This window comes from Canis lupus, chromosome 16, assembly GCF_048164855.1.
Source record: "Canis lupus baileyi chromosome 16, mCanLup2.hap1, whole genome shotgun sequence".
Classification (NCBI taxonomy): domain Eukaryota; kingdom Metazoa; phylum Chordata; class Mammalia; order Carnivora; family Canidae; genus Canis; species Canis lupus.
In genome coordinates this window covers 20,271,123-20,288,039 of record NC_132853.1, presented here as the reverse complement: position 1 = coordinate 20,288,039, position 16,917 = coordinate 20,271,123, and the positions used below count along the sequence as shown (strand labels likewise).

The 16,917-nt window shown below is 46.6% G+C and overlaps 1 protein-coding gene across 7 annotated transcripts in view; it reads right to left on the bottom strand.

Annotated features, from left to right (window-relative positions):
• ADAP2 (ArfGAP with dual PH domains 2) overlaps positions 1-2,595 on the bottom strand; it is a 44,446-nt gene extending 41,851 nt beyond the window's left edge. For 2 of the 7 annotated variants that reach the window (XM_072779428.1, XM_072779429.1), the window contains exons 1-2: positions 2,390-2,594; positions 1,382-1,512 (exon numbers count right to left, since the gene is read on the bottom strand). In XM_072779428.1, coding sequence (XP_072635529.1) covers positions 1,382-1,512; positions 2,390-2,483 — 225 coding nt within the window. In that variant the 5' untranslated portion in view covers positions 2,484-2,594. Of the gene's footprint in view, positions 1-86; positions 191-1,118; positions 1,237-1,381; positions 1,513-2,389 lie in introns of those variants that run through there. The other 5 variants (XM_072779427.1, XM_072779425.1, XM_072779430.1 and 2 more) reach the window with 4 other exon arrangements.
• Positions 2,596-16,917: the final 14,322 nt, after the last annotated feature.

The following is a 16,917-nucleotide window of genomic DNA, read 5'->3' as shown; positions in this document are numbered from 1 at the left end:
ATTCATTCGATTCCCTAGACCATTTTAATACTATCATCCCCATATTAGAGGTAAGGAAATGGGCTCAGAGAGGTTAGGTGACTTACCCAAGGTGACACAGCTAGCAAGTGAGGAGCTGGGACTTGAACTCAGACCTAACTCCAAAGCTCATGTTCTTTCTCCCACCCTCTCTCTCCACAGATGGCCAGGAGATAGACATAGCTGGAGGACAGAAGAAGTTGGAGCTGGCCCCATGGAGTAGGTAGGTCAGGATGATCACTGGGGCCCTGGGACACCTGACACACCCAGAGGCAGATATGCCAAAGTTGGCCTTGGCCAACAGCTGGCACTCAGTAACGGGTGGCATATCTGGGGTGAGGGCACATGTGGGAAGAAACATCAGGTTTTTAATATACATCCTTTGAGCAGAGTGAACCCCATTCTCCCCCAATCCCCAGGGACTCCAGACTGTGACACAGGATTTGAATGGGCTCTGGATCCCAACAGAGCAGGTTTGACATTCCAGCTGTGCCACTTACTCAGTGACCCTTGGGCACTACTTAACCCCCTCAGGTTCAGGGATTAGAACTGCAAAAATGAAAAAAGTATAATAACAGGAGGGTTACAAGGAAGGTTACAATCTTCAGGTCTATGTGCTGGTTTACTGGTTTCTTGTCTTTCTCCTGCACTAGAATGTAAGCTCCACATGGGCAGAGACTGTATCTTATTCATTGTGCTTTCCTAATACCCAGCACACAGTAGGCTTACAGTAATGCGTCCAACAAATAAGCATCTAGCACAGTGCCAGGCACAGAGTGGGCACTCAGTAAACACGGGTCTACTTCTCCAATAGTCCTCGAAATCCTCAGCCAACCAGCACAATTTAGAACAGCTTGCTCTCTGAAGGTTTTGTGGCCAAAATGGTATTACCATCCAAGCTGAAAGTGTCCTCCATCTCTATAGGTCAGGAAAGAAAAACTGTGCCCTTCCTGGCTAGGGGGTGGGCTGGAACCGGGACTATAGACCCGGAAGCAGGAGCTTACATTTAATCCTTAGAGCAGCCCTGTCAAGGGGTAGTGGTATCCTTAGAACACAGACATTTAAACAGGGAAATAACCGGCTCAGGGCCTTGCACTCACCGTCTCTGGCTAAGCAGGGGGTCTAAAAGGCAGTGCTTTCTCTTGCTAGTTACTGCTTCTCTCTGGAACCGTTTCACTGTTTCTTCCCCTGGAGAATGCTCCATCCCCCCCACGCCGGTACCCTAGGGCCTGCCCACCGCCTCCACCCCCCACCTCCATCCCACCCCCCAACTCCACCCCCACCCCACCCCACCCCCCACCCCCGCTCTGCTGTTCCAAGGCTACCAGTGCCTCCCTCCGCCACCCCCCCCCTCCCTTCCTACCTCCACAGTACTGTCGTCCCAGAAGTCAAGTCTCACGGATTTAACTTTGCTGATGTCTGGGAAGTTGCGGTGGACGCCGGAGCAGTTGAGACAGATGAAAATACCCAGCTTGTAGGAGGCCCAGTCGGGATCTGCGGGGCGAGAGGGCGCAAGGGTAGTTGGATGGAGAGCTAGGCACCGGGACCAGGGCTGGGCTGGCTGCGGGGCGGGGGTGGTGGTGGTGGTGCTGGGAGAAGCAGGGCTTGGCCTTAGGATTCCTGGGCCATGCCCAGCGCTGCCCACGCTAGGAACCCTTTCCTCTCGGCGCCCCCACCTTGGGTGAACTAAGATACCAGCATGGTCAGCCCACCGGGATGATCCTGGAAGGAGTCTAGGGATGGGGCCGAGAGGCTGCGGCGAGGGCGAAGCGAAGTGACAGGACTCCGGGGAACCGAGAGGAGAGTGCGGAGGAAGGGGCCGACACTGGGGCGGCCGGCCGGGGAGCGGCAGGTGGAGAAGTCGGCCGTAGGGCCCCTGGGCGGCGGCGGCGGCGGCGGCGGCGGCGGCAGGGTCCGCGCGCTGCGGAGCGGGAACCTGGGAGGACCCCGGGGCGCCGGGGGCAGGAAAGGGGCCACTGGACCTTCAGACGCCCGGGGTCCGGGACCCCTGGGTGTGCGGGATGTTTGGGTACATGGGCGTGAGAGGTGGCTGGGTCCGGAGCAAAGATGTCAGAGACCGAGGACCGAGTGCGTGGGGTGTCCGGCGGGGAAGGTGAACGCGATGGCCAGGGCACCCGGGTCCGGGGCCCCTGTCGGGGTCCAGAGTGCGGAGGTCAGCGGGCCTGGGTGCGGGGGGCGCGGCAGCCGAGCGCGCGGGGCGGAGATTCGTGGTATGGGTGGGCTGGGGCCCGGGTGCGAAGGTGTCAGAGGGGTCATGCCCGGAGCCAGCGGCGACCCGGGACGGGACCGAGTCTAGAAGGAGAGGGGGTTGGCCGGCAGAGGGTCCTGCTCCCGGACGCCGCACCCTTACCCGCCGCTCCGCAGTCGGCGCAGTGCGCGTTGCCGGTGCCCGCCGCCTGCAGCAGTTCCAGCAGCCGCTTCTTGTTGCGCTCGCGGTCGCCCATGGCCGGCCCGGCGGGCTCAGCGGGGCTCGGCTCCGCCGCCCCCCAGCCTGCAGCGGCCCATGGCGCGGAGCTCGCTCGGCAGGTGGAGAGGGAAGCAGCTCCGCGGCCTCCCGCGCGCCCGCGCCGCTGCCAGCCCCGCCCCTCGGGCCTCGGGCCTCCCGCCCCGCCCCCTTGGCCTCCCGCCCCGCCCCCTCGGGCCTCCCGCCCCGCCCCCTCGGCCTCCCGCCCCGCCCCTCGGCCTCCCGCCCCGCCCCCTCGGCCTCCCGCCCCGCCCCTCGGCCTCCCGCCCCGCCCCCTCGGCCTCCCGCCCCGCCCCCTCGGCCCCTGTGCCGCGGCTCCAGCCTCTCCGCCCGGGCTCAGGCGGGCCAGGCCGGCCACACCGGGAGGGAGCCGAGCGCCGGGCCCGGAGCAGACCCCTGCCAGGCACCTGCCAGCTGCGGGACTGTGGGCCACCCAGTCAGCTTCTCTAGCCTCGGTTTCCACCTCTGTAACAGGCGAAGAAGGACATGTCTGTGTCTCTGGGCTCCTTGGAAGATTAGACACGCTCTAACCCGTGAAAGCGTTCTACTGATGTATCGCTTGCATCTACTTAGAGAGATTCCAGTGCTAACTCCGAGGAAACGCTCCTTGATACCCAGCCTCGAGCAATCTCTCCGGCTTCTGGTCCTGCTGGAACCCTGTTATGGGATCCGTCCCTCCCTTCGGCCCCGAGCACTTTCTATCTACATTGCATCACAGTTATTTATATATTTATGTTAACTCCTCTCCCACCTCCAGCACACACAGGGCCACGCTGAATAGTTCACATCAGTAGCTTTATTTCTGTATCCCACACAACCCTAGAAACCCAGCACCTGCCCATTTTTAGAAGTCCAATAAACAGTTGCATGACTGTTCACGGGGAAGTGTCGTTTCACCAATGTGGACTTCACCAGGCACTTTTATCTGTTAAGTTCCATCACTGTCAGGTGTGGCCAGGGCTTTGATAGTCTTGAATCTAGGGTCTCCCCCCACCATCCTTGTCCCTCCTTGACCCCTTTCTCTGGGATCTCCGGGTGTCTGGTAAGGCACAGATGGCACACACTTGCCTTCCCCTCTGTAGGTAAACACCCATCTGTCATATGCATATAGCTTTATGCACAAGGATGTTAGATTTCCATCCCGATGATTACAGTTGAAGTTCAAGCTGACCTACCAGTATCCCAACTCAACATGCATGCATAGGTACATGTGAATACATAGGGCAGCATGATATAATGGAATGAGTCCAAGAATACAGATTTTGAATCTTGACTCCACCACTTACTAGCTACGTGGCCTTGGGCAAATTCTTTCACTTCTCTGAGCCTTATATTCCTCGCCTGTAAAATGAGAATTAGGGACGATCCATTTAATGGGGTTGTTGAGATGTGCCAGGACGTGCATGGCACACAAAGTCCTCAGAACACAGGGCTGCCTTCCTTTCCCTGCCCGTCTGGTCAGCTCGTGGGATCATCATTTGGAATGCTGTGTGTCATTTCCCATCTTCCACAGGGTGGAGGAGGTCAAGCCTCTGGGCCTGGGAGGAGGGGGACATTCCCAAAAATAATCAGTCAGGAGAGTCTCAACTGTGGGGGGTGAGACCTAGCCCAGAGGCAGCTCTAGAGGAACCAGAGAGAGCCCCAGAGGGGTCAGAGGGCATGGGGCTTGTTTACCAAATAGGCTGAAAGATGATTCATTTCCGCTGTTTTAGATGAAAAAGGAGACAGAAATAAATCTCCCAGGAGACAGATGGGAAAGGCAACTTAAGATAGGAAGGCAAGAAGGGAGGACGTAGGGGGCAATGAGGGGACAGGGCAAGGACATCATTTCGCTGCTGCCCAATGCCTGGGCGAAACCCTCAGCCTTCCTAGTTCATGTACCTTTGTCCCGCTCTCCTCTGACACAAGGAGTCTCACCATTTTGTGAGATCCCACAAAAGCCAACCCCAGCAAAACTAGATCTCCTTCATGGTGAGGAGCCAGAGATGGAGAGATTCCTTTAGTTTGTCCTCCTCCTGTTTTATTTCTGGAGGTTTCCATTTACTGAATTCCAAGCCTCAAGGTGGAATTTCAGGCATTCTCAGAGACTAAATAAATAAATATTTAAGAAATAAAAGATACTATTGTATTTTGTTTGTAATGAGTTTCTTTCTTTCTCTGGGGAATGAGAGGGTGACAATGCTAATTAACAATTATTGATTATTTTACAGAGAGTTTCACAACATTTGATCACATTTGAGTGTCATGACTGCTCTGTGAGGGCAGCATGTTATCCTCAGAGGAGTTAAGTTACACTAAGTTCAAAGAGCCAAATGGGCAGAACAAGGGTCTAAATCCAGGTCTCCTGGTGGCCACTAAATCCCATAGGACAAGCCTGCCCTCTCTTTCACCCTCTCCCATTCCTGGGTTTTTTTTTTTCCCACTTCTTAAAAAAACTATGGTAAAATCTCTGTAATGTGAAATTGGCACTTTTAACCATTTTTAAGTGTACAATTCAGCGGCATTAATTACATGCATGATGTTGTGCCACTATCACCACTACCTGTTTCCACAACTTTTTCTTTTCTTTTTAAAAGATTTTATTTATTTATGAGAGAGAGACAGAGAGACAGAGAGCAAGAGCAGGGGGAGGGACAGAGGGAGAAGCAGACACCCCCAAGCCCGGAGGCCAATGTGGGGCTCAATCCTGGGACTCTGGAATCCTGACCTGATCTGAAGGTAGAGGCCTAACCCCCTGAGCTGCCCAGCTGCCCCATTTGCACAACTTTTCATTGCCGCTAACAGAAACTCTATAGCCCACTTATAGGTAATGGACACAATCAGCATTCAGTTCAGATCTGTGTTCAGGAACCAGAGGCTGTTCCTATGCAGAAGCACTGGGTCAAAGGCTATGGTGACCAGGATCAGGGTCCAGGCTATGAGGGGCAGGGTGGGCCGAGACAGGCTTCTCATGGGCTCCATCAGTGCAACAGCTGCAGGGGTGAGGGGGCAATTCAGGCCCTAGACAGAGAGTCCTCTGTAAATAAAGCTCCCAGGATCCCTCAGAGCACAAACATCCAGCCCTGCTCTCAGGGTCACTGTCTGTTGAACCGAGCCCAGCCACCATGGGGCTGGAAGAAAGCTTTCAACCACATTCCCAGCCCTGGACTTGGCTCAAGATCCTTGGGGAATAGATCACGAGTCCTTTGAAATTTTAAATAATTATGTTTACTAGATTTTTAAAAAGATTTTATTTATTTATTCATGAGAGACACACAGAGAGAGGTAGAGACATAGGCAGAGGGAGAAGCAGGGTCCTCATAGGGAGCCTGATGTGGGACTCGATCCTGGAACTCCAGGATCACACCCTGAGCTCAACTGCTGAGCCATCCAGGCATCCCTAGATTTTTTTTTTAAACTATAATTACAAGAAATTTGGAAAATGCAATAAAGAAGGAAGAAATACCACAATTATGACCACCATATATTCAGGGATTGTTGTATGTCAAGCATTATTCCATTTAATCTTAAATACAATCCTTACATAGAACTAGTTTTATGCCCATTTTACAGATGAAGCAACTGAGGCCCTGGAAGAGAATTTAAGTACATTTGTCCCAGGTTACACAACTGATATGATGTATACTGGATGATACATAATCTGGAGCTTTGGGCCCCTTTTATCAATATATTAGGTTGATAGTATGAAGCTGACTTACAAAAATAGTAATGTCATGCAGGTCAACCTAATATTATCTTTTAATTGTTCTACCACCAGTCTTTTTAAAAAAGATTTATTTTATTTATTTCTGAGAGAGAGAGTGCACATGTGCAAGGAGAGGCAGGGGCAGAGGAGAAAGAGAGAGAAAGAATCCTCCACCAAAAGTGCGCAGCCTGACATGGGGCTCGATCCTAGAATCCTGAGATCATGACCTAAGCCAAAATCAAGACATCAAGAACCAACCACCTAACCAACTAAGCCACCCAGGCGCGGCTCTACCAGCAGTCCCTTTTTTTTTTTTTTTTACCAGCAGACCTTAAGACCTTATTAAACTTTTCCTAAATTTTCATCTGGCTGTTTAGCTGTAATGAGTATCTTTGTGCCCAAAACCTCTCCCCTCTTTAACGCTAGTATTTTCAAGCACCCGAATCTCCTGTAATTGCTCATTGATTTCCTGGTCTCCCTTACTCACCTAAGCTTCATAAGGGCAGGGTCAGGTCAGTTGTATCCTCTGCTGTATCCCAGTACCTGCCTGCTGTGTAGTGGAGATTCGAAAAATATTTGCAAAATAAAGAAATGAATGTGGGTAAAAAATAATAAACAGTAAAGTGAGAGGTCTTGGGATCATGAACATGTTTTCCCTTTGAAAGAAATTACAGGCAGGCATATGAAACAGCAGAAAATCAAGCAACCAAGCCAAAGAATCTGACCAAGTTAACCTATTTCTTTGTATATTCAATATTACTTTATCTTCTATAGGAAGCAGCTAAGAGCCCAGAAGGACTCCCCACTGCAATGCTACTAAAGTGTTTGCTCCTTCACTCATTAAATATTTGTGGGGCATACACTATGTGCCAGGCACTGTTATGGGCACTGGGAATATATAGCTATAAACAAGCAAAAGTTCCTGCCTTTGTTCAGCTTACCTTCAAGTGGGAGAGACAGAACATGAACAGAGAAACAAATATACCTATATACAATATGTTATCAGGGTGATAAATGCTGTAAAATAACAATAAGTAAGAGGATAGGGAAGGATGGAAGATCCTATTTTGATAGGAAGGTCAAGGAAACCCTCTCTGAGTAAGTGATACTGGAGCAAAGATCTGAAGGAAGGGTTTGAGCTAAGTTAGCACCTAAGAAAAGCGTGTCCCAGGAAAAGGGGCCAGCAAGTACAAAGGCCCTGGGGTGACAACATGCTTGCGATGTGCTTTGTCTACCTCCTCTGAGCACACAGCTGCCCAACTCTATGATCTTGTGCCTTGCTCAAGCTGCTTCCCTCTATTACTGCAGCCCCCTCCTCCTCTACCCCATCCTCTTTTTTTTTTAATTTTTTTTAATTTTTATTTATTTATGATAGCCACAGAGAGAGAGAGAGAGAGAGAAAGAGAGGCAGAGGGAGAAGCAGGCTCCATGCACCAGGAGCCCGATGTGGGATTCGATCCTGGGTCTCCAGGATCGCGCCCTGGGCCAAAGGCAGGCGCCAAACTGCTGCGCCACCCAGGGATCCCTACCCCATCCTCTTTTACCCAGCCCCCACTGTTCTAGCAAACTCCTGCCCTTCTGCCCAAATTCAAATCTTACCTCTTACAGTTTGCCCTGTCTCCATCTATTTTCTCACAATGTTCATATTTCTGTTATAATAATCATCACACTGTACTATGATTTTTTAAAATCTATCTTGTCCCAGTTGTCAGTGATCTTGTTAACAGCAGATTGTCCTATTCATCTTATATTCTTGGTGCCTAGCAAGTACCAGGCCCAAAAAATGTTGGTTGATCTATGTATGTGAAATGTCCAGGACAGGAGAATCCATAGAGACAGGAAGCAGATTCCTGGTTGCCAGGGACTGGGGGAGGGAGGCAGGAGAGTGACTGCTAAATGTACAAGGTTTCCTTTTAGGGTGTTGGAAATGTTCTGGAGCTAGATAGTGGTGATGGCTGCACAGCACTGTGAATGTATTAAATACCACTGAATTGTACACTTTAAATGGTTAAAATGAGGGGTGCCTGGGTGGCTCAGTGGGTTAAGCGTCTGACTCAATCTCAGCTCAGGTCTTGATTACGAGGGAAAAAAATGGTTAAAATGGTGAATTTTATGTTATGTGAATTTTGCCAGACACACCCTAAAAAATGTTGGTTGAATTGGGTGAAGTTGAGAGCCCTATTATTATAGGCAATCAAGCATGTGGGTTTGCATTCTGAATAAAATACAACAATAAGTTGAAACATCCAGTTGTGAAATCCGTTTTTTTTTTTTTAAGATTTTATTTATTTATTTGAGACAGAGAGCATGAGAAGGACAGGGGCTGGGGAGAAGCAGAGGGAGAGGGAGAAGCAGGCTCCCGATTGGTTAGGGATGGGGCCTCATCCCCAGGACTCCAGAAACGTGACATGAGCCCAAGGCATACACTTAACCAACTGAGCTACCCAGGCATCCTCAGTTGTGAACTCTAAAGAGCCAGAAAATAAGTCCTGAATTAACACACAATAATTGTTTACATTTTATAATGTGACCTGGAGCACTGAGTGAGAAGTTAGTCACAGAGCTTTACTCACAACTATAATTGAAGGGATTAGGGTGACATCTGTTGGAAATGTGATTTGAACGTTGAGGTGCTACTCTGTTGAACTAGAGTTTTAAAATTAGGCTCGAAAATCTAAAACTTCAATTACCTTTAGTTATACCTAAATTAATCACATAGGCAATTTTTTAAGGTTATTTTTTAGGGTACCTGGGTGACTCAGTGGTTGAGCATCTGCCTTTGGTTCAGGTAGTGATCCCAGGGTCCTGGGATCGAGTCCTGCATCGGTCTCCCCGCAAGGAACCTGCTTCTCCCTCTCCTATGTCTCCGCCTCTCTCTGTGTGTCTCTCATGAACAAATAAATACAATTTTTTAAAAAAGAGTTTATTTTTTTAAGAGATCTCTACACCAAACATGGGGCTTGAACTCACAATCCCAAGATCAGGAGTCACATGCTCTTCTGACTGAGCCAGCCAGGGTCCCCAAGGATTACTTTGGAAAGCATCTAGGTACTTCTTGAGATGGTTTCTTAGACAATCACATCTTTCATCTCAATCTATATAATCAATGGTCCAATTAATAATATCTTTTATTGTGAAAAAAATAGCTTCCAATGTATAACATTTTATATTTTCCCAATGATTTATATAATTTCATTTTCATAACAACCTTGTGAGAGTGGTACATAAACCTTATTTTGCAAAAGAGAAACTGTTCTTACAGGAGTAAACTGAAATACACATATATATATGAGGCAGTGTTGGAACATGAGCCCAAGTATTCCGATTCTGGATTTCAAATTGTGAATGCTGGTTTTTTTTTATTTTGATCATTTGCCTTATTATTTTAATTGTGTGTGATACTTTTAATTTTTTTTAATTTTTAAAGATTTTATTTACTTTTTTGAAAGAGAGGGAGGGAGAACACAGAGGGAGAATGAGAGGGAGAAGCAGGCTCCCTGCTAGATTCTAAGACCCTGGGATCATGACCTGACCAGACAGTTAATTGACTAAGTGACCCAGGCACCCATGTGTGTAATACTTTTTTAAAAGACAGTAAGGGGGGATCCCTGGGTGGCGCAGCGGTTTAGCGCCTGCCTTTGGCCCCGGGGCGTGATCCTGGAGACCCAGGATCGAATCCCACGTCGGGCTCCCGGTGCATGGAGCCTGCTTCTCCCTCTGCCTCTCTCTCTCTCTCTCTCTCTGTGACTATCATAAATAAATAAAAATTAAAAAAAATAAAAGACAGTAAGACGGTGTAACATAAAAGCAGAAAAGAAATCTAAAACTTTTGCCAAAGTAAGATTAGGAAGGTCAATTATCTTTCCTCTATAAGATATCACTGGGGAAGGGGAGCAAAGAGATATATTGTGTACTCTTTGCCTAGAGTTATCTAAGAATCAACAGCCTTTTCATGGGAATCCTGGCTATGTCTGAGGAGGGGAACAACTTTGAAGACTAAATAAAGTAGATCATATCACTAAATAAATAAACTTTATATGATGCATGCTTATTTCAAATGACTTGGAGAATTAGACTTTGTGGTTTTTTTTTTGTTGTTGTTGCTATTTTTGTTTTTGTTTTTTAAGTAGGCTCCACACCCAGAGTAGAACCCAATGCAGGGCTTGGACTCACCACCCTGAGATCAAGACCTGAGCTGAGATCAAGGCTTGGACACTTAATTGACTGAGCCACCCAGGCACTCCGAGAATTAAATTTTTTTTAAAAGATTTTATTTATTTATTCATGAGAGATACAAAGAGAGGCAGAGATACAGGCAGAGGGAGAAGCAGGCTCCACACAGGGAGCCCGACGTGGAACTCGATCCCAGGTCTCCAGGGTCAGGCCCTGGGCTGAAGGCGGCACTAAACCGCTGAGCCACCAGGGCTGCTAGAGAATTACACTTTTTTTTTTTTAATATTTTATTTATTTATTCATGAGAGACACAGAGAGAGAGAGAGAGAGAGAGGCAGAGACGCAGGCAGAGGGAGAAGCAGGCTCCATGCAGGGAGCCCGATGTGGGGCTCGATCCCGGGACTCCAGGATCACACCCTGGACCGAAGGCAGACGCTAAACTGCTGAGCCACCCAGGGATCCCCGAGAATTACACTTTTTAAGTAAACTTTCATTGAAGTGTAACAAATATACAGAAAAGCACAAATAATAAATGCATTATTTGATGAGTTTTTAGTAAGTGCATGCATATGTTTAACCAGTACTCAGGGCTAAAACAAACAAACAAAAACAAGAACAAAAACAAAAAACATCGAAATCAGGATTTCAAAATGCTCCCATTCCCCTTCAGTGACTAGCCCCTAAAGGTAGTCTGATTTTTATCACCATATATTCTTTTGCCTGTTTTTGCACTTTATATAAACCGTGTGGCTTCTTTCACTCAACATTATGTTTGTGTCTCTCATGAATAAATAAATAAAATCCTAAAAAAAAATTATGTTTGTGAGATTCCTCCATGTTGCTGGGTATAGTTGAAGTGTATTCAATAGACACATAATCTTTTGACCCTTGAGGTATCCCAGGTTTGGGCTTCTACAAAAAGCACATTCCAGTATTAGGTTCAACCATAGAAAACTGCAATTTTTGTAAATCAACAACTGTCAGATACTGGCAATATATTATAGCTCAACCTATGCGATGTCTTTTAGTGCACATATGTCTGTATTCTGTTGAATACACACCTAGGGGTGGGATGACTGGCTCATCAGAGATACATATGTTCATCTTCTGTAGATACTGCCAAGTGATTTTCCAAAGTAATTCCACCAATCCACAGCTCCATCAGCAAGTTTGAGAGGTCCACACCCTTGCCAACACTCAGGTCTTACTGGTCTATCAGTATTTTTTTTAAGATTTTATTTATTTATTCATGAGAGACACAGAGAGAGAGGCAGAGACACAGGTAGAGGGAGAGGCAGGCTCCACACAGGGAGCCTGACGCGGGACTTGATCCCAGGTCTCCAGGATCATGCCCTGGGCTGAAGGCGGCGCTAAACTGCTGAGCCACCCGGGCTGCCCTGATCTATCAGTATTATCTGTCTTCTTCACTTTAGCCATTCTCATGGATGTGTAGTGGTATCATAACATGGGTTTTAATTTTCATTTCCCTGATGAGTAATAAAAGAACACCTTTTTTCTGCTAATTGGTCATTTAAACATCCTCTTTAGGTAAGTACTTATTCAAGTCTTCTGCCCATTTTTTCAGTGGTTTGCCTGCCTTTTTCTCATTTTGCAGGAATTTAAAAATTTACTTATTTGAGAGAGAGAGAAAGTGAGCAAGCAAGGGGAGAGACAAAGGGAGAAGCAGACTTCCCACTGGGCACAGAGCACAATGTGGGGCTCAATCTCAGGGCTCTGGGATCATGACCTGAGATGAAATCGAGTGGGCCACTTAACAAACTGAGCCACCCAGCCACCCCGTAGGAATTTTAAAATATATTCCGGATACCAGTTCTTTGTTAGTCATATGTATTGTAAATATCTGCTTTCACTCTGTGACTTGCCTTTTCCCTGGTGTCTTTTTTTTTTTTTTTTTAAGATTTTATTTATTTATTTGACAGAGAGAGAGAAAGAGAGCACAAGCAGAGGAACGGCAGATGGAGCTGCAGAAGCAGGCTCCCCGTGGAGCAGGGAGCTGGACTTGGGGCTTCAACCCGAGGACCCTGGGATCACGACTTGAGCCAAAGGCAGATGCTTAACCTACTGAGCTACCCAGGAGCCTCTCCCTGGCATCTTTTAATGAACAGATATTTTTAACTTTAACAAAGTCCAATTTATTTTTTTCCTTTATGGTTAATGTTTTGTGTTTTTAAATTTATTTTTTACTTTTGTTTTGTTTTGTTTTTTAAGATTTTATTTATTTATTTGAGAGAGAGAGACAGAGATAGCAAGAGAGCACAAGCAGGGAGGAGAGGGAGAAGCAGGCTCCTCACTGAGCAGGAAACTTGGCATAAGCTTCATCCCAGGACCCTGAGATCATGACCAGAGCTGAAAGCAGACACTTAACTGACTGAGCCACCCAGGTGCCCCTGGTTAATGCTTTTTATGTCCTATTCCAGAAATGTTTGCCTATACTGAGCTCATGAAATTATTAAGCGCTAATTTAAAAAAATTCTTTAATTTAATTCAATTAACATATACTGTATTATTAGTTTCAGAAGTAGAATTCAGTGATTTACCACTTGCATATAATACCCAGTGCTCATCACCTAATGTGCCCTTCTTATTGCCCATTTCCCAGTTACCCCATCCCCACAACCTCCCTCCCCTCCAACAAGCCTCAGTTTGTTTCCTACAATTAAGAATCTCTTATGGTTTGCCTCCCTTTCTGTTTTCCTCTTATTTTATTTTTCCTCCACTTCCCCTGTTTTCATCTGTTTTGTTTCTTAGATTACACATATGAGTGAAATCATATGATAACTATCTTTCTCTGACTGACTTATTTTGCTTAACATAATATCCTCTAGCTCCATCCATGTTGTTGCAAATGGCAAGATTTCATTCTTTTTCCTGGCTGAGTAATATTTGTGTGTGTGTGTGTGTGTGTGTGTGTGTGTATCACATCTTTATCCATTTATCTGTTGATGGACATTTGGGCTCTTTCCATAGTTTGGCAATTGTGGCCATTGCTATATGGAGCATTAATTTTTTATGTTTTTTTTCCCCAAAACAAAATGAACTTTTTACATATTATGTATGTGACATTCATTAATTTTTTTTTTAACCAACACTGAATTAATGAACCCTCATACGTGCCAGCCAATGTACTGGGTTTTACAGGAGATATAATTATGGCCTTCATTCCTCATGAACTCTTGAAGGATCTTGGAGAGGTGACATCTCTTGTCCTAGTTCATGCTAGATCTGCTAGGATTGGAACACAGAATTAAAACATGGGGTTGACTGAGTCCAGAATCTGAGCACAACCAGTGAGCTCCTCTGTCTCCAGGAGGGATGCTGAGACATGAGGAATGGATTTTTGAAATATTCTGGTTGGTAGTGTCCAGATCCCCTTGGGAAACCGACTAGAGTCAAAGAAGGGGACAAAGATGTGTGGTCAGAAATGAAACAAAACAAAAAGCCCACAGGTTGTATTCTGATAGAGAAAAGTCCAGTGGTTGGCAAAAGGGACAATGCTCTGGCTTGGCACACAGGGAAGCTTCGCAGGGCAGGGGGCACCCTTCTTGGCACTTGTGAGGTGAGAATTCAGACCATTTTTTGTAGAGGGGGTGGGAATCTCAGCAAAAGGGACTGGCAGGCACAAAGGTGAGACAACATGAGATGTGTGTCTTTGAGTTATCCCTTTTGTCTCCTGACTGGGTGTGTGAAGCAGAAAGTTATCAGCTTCAAGTAACAAAGCACTGATCTCCAAGTGGCTGGAAACAATTAGGGCAGTTTTTCCCTTACTGAACCAAAAGTCTGCAGATGGATGGTTTTAGGGATGATCCAGCAGCTGATCAATGTCATCAAGGTTTTTGTCAGCACTGCCTGTCCTGCTCTTCTCAGCTCAGCCTCCCATTGGATCTTCAGGAAGAAAGGGAAGGGGGCCACTGCTCCTCCCACTCTTTATCAGGATATAAAATCTTTCCCTGATAGGCTCCCAAACTGAACCACACCCACTCTTAATCTTAATCTTTAGCAAAGGGAAACGGGATTACCATAACCAGTTCGCCTTCCCTGAAGACACTGCCTCCCACCTAAAATCAGGGATTCCAAAAGGAGCGGCCATGCTGCGGGTGTTGGGTGCCACAGCATGTGCCTGGTGGCGAGCAGAGAAAGAGCTGGAAGATTTAGGTGAGGCCCCGCCTCAGGGCAGGAATTGGGAGATTTGGTCAGCCCTGGGGCTGTTGGCCAGGACAGGTAGGGTGTGTCTGAAGGACAGGGAAGGGATTAGGTTGATAGGCAGCCAGAAAATTGATGGGGTGGGGGGAGGATATTGCAAGAGCCCAGATGAGAGACAGTGAGACCCTCATTAGGGTAGCCATAGCAAGGGAGAGGTAAAAGAGGACATTTTGCAGGTCACATTGATAGAATTTGTGTTTTTATAAATTTACACATTACCATGCAGTACTGAGTCATGCAATTAATATTGACTTAGTGGTTCCAACTAACCCAGCTTTCAAAAAAAATATTACCTCCTCAAAATCCTATATGTTTTTAGCCTCTTTAACTTGACTTTGTCCCTATTTCCTTTTAAATCTTTTTAAACATTGCCTCTTAGTCCTTGTGGGAATCTGAATACTCACCCCCAGTACCGGTGCTTCCAGCATTTTCCCTTGACTCAGTTTCTCACACTACCCTCTCCCTGGCTCATCCCATGCACTCTCGTGGATACAGTGCCATCTCTCTACGCTGACAGCCTCTAAATCTATATCCCAACACAGTCCTCTTCCTTAGCTGCAGACTTACATATCTAACAGTCTACTACACATCTCCACCTGATGTCCTGCAGGCTTAAAAATGGATCAGTGTTTTTTTTTCATTGAAATAAAATAGAAAATATCAAGGTGCATTATACGGAATAATGCAAGTGTTTTTTTAATAAAGCTTTTGCTTCATACCATACATCTATGTGTCCTGTGTCATGGCCAAAAAAGTTTTAAAAACAGAAACCAGGGGGTACATGGGGGCACAACTGGTTAAGCATCTGCCTTCAGCCCGGGTCATGATTTCAGGATCCTGGGATCAGCCCTATGTCAGGCTCCCTGCTCACTGGGGAGTCTACTTCTTCCTCCCCCTCTGCCCATTCTCCCTCTTTCTTAAATGAATAGATTAAATCGGAAAAAAAAAAAAACGCACGTAGAAACCGGATAACAAGCTAGACATAATGATGAAGGGAGGGGGAGGAGCCAGGGATTTCTGCAATGCAGACAGGGAAGTGAGAAGGAGCTGGTTTCTGCGGAAAGTTAGAACTTTCATTTTGAACAAGAGTCTGGTTTACAGTAAATCGTGCACCTACCAGAGCTGCTTCTTTCCCTACCACTTCCAGCTTCAGGTCAACGTATATTGAATGAATGCTCTGAGGAATGAGGGAGTTTCCTCTGAAGGGCATTAATAATTAGCTCCCAGGAAGTGGCAATGCTTTCAAGGGGGAACTAACATTTACTGAACCCTTATTGTGTGCTGGGCTCTCTGCATCCAGTTTCTAACCAGAAATCCTCTCAGCAGCTTGTGTGAGGCAAGTGCCATTTTCTTTATTTCACAAATGAGGAAGCCAAGGTTCAGAGAGGATGAGAAACTGTCTCAGGTGGTGCAGTTAGGGAGTGATTTGTTTGATCTCGCCAGTGAATGTCATCGTCTCTGAAAGCATCAACCACCATGGCTCCTTATGGCCCCCTGTGTTAGTATCCTAGAGCTCCTGTAACACATTACTCTGAACTGGGCAATTAAAGCAACACAAATTTATCCTTTCACAGTTCTGGAGAACAGAAGCATGGCATCACAGTGTAAACAGGGCTGGTTCCTTCTAAAGGTGAATCGGTTGCACACTTTCCTCCTAGTTTGTGATGACCTGCTGGTGATCCTTGCCTTCTTTGGCTCATAGATACATCACTCCCACTTCTGCCTCCGTTCTCATATGGCTCTCGTATGGCCCTCTTCTTTTAAGGGCACCAGTCATATTGAATTAGTCACTTGACCCTACTCCAGGATGACCTCATTTTACCTAATTACATCTGTAATGACCCTGTATCCAGATAAGGTCCCATTCTTAGGTACTGAGGGCTAGGACTTCAACATATCTTTTTTTTTCTTTTAAGATTTTATTTATTTTATTTTTATGAAAGAGAGAAAGAGAGAGAGGAGCAGAGGGAGAGAATCTCAAGCAGATCCCCACTGAGCACAGGTTCTGACTTGGGGCTCGATCTCACTACCCTGAGATCATGACCTGAGTTGGAATCAAGAGTCAGAAGAAGGGCAGCCTGGGTGGCTCAGAGGTTTAGCGCTGCCTTCAAGCCCAGGGCCTGATCCTAGAGACCTGGGATGGAGTCCCACGTCGGGCTCCCTGCATGGAGCCTGCTTCTCTCTCTTTCTCTCGAATAAATAATAGTCAAAGCATTTTTTAAGGCAAGATATTTTATTTTATTATTATTATTTTTAAAGATTTTATTTATTTGAGAGAGAGAGCACAAGCAGGGGGAATGGAAGAGGGAGAAGCAGGCTTCCCACTGAGCAGGGA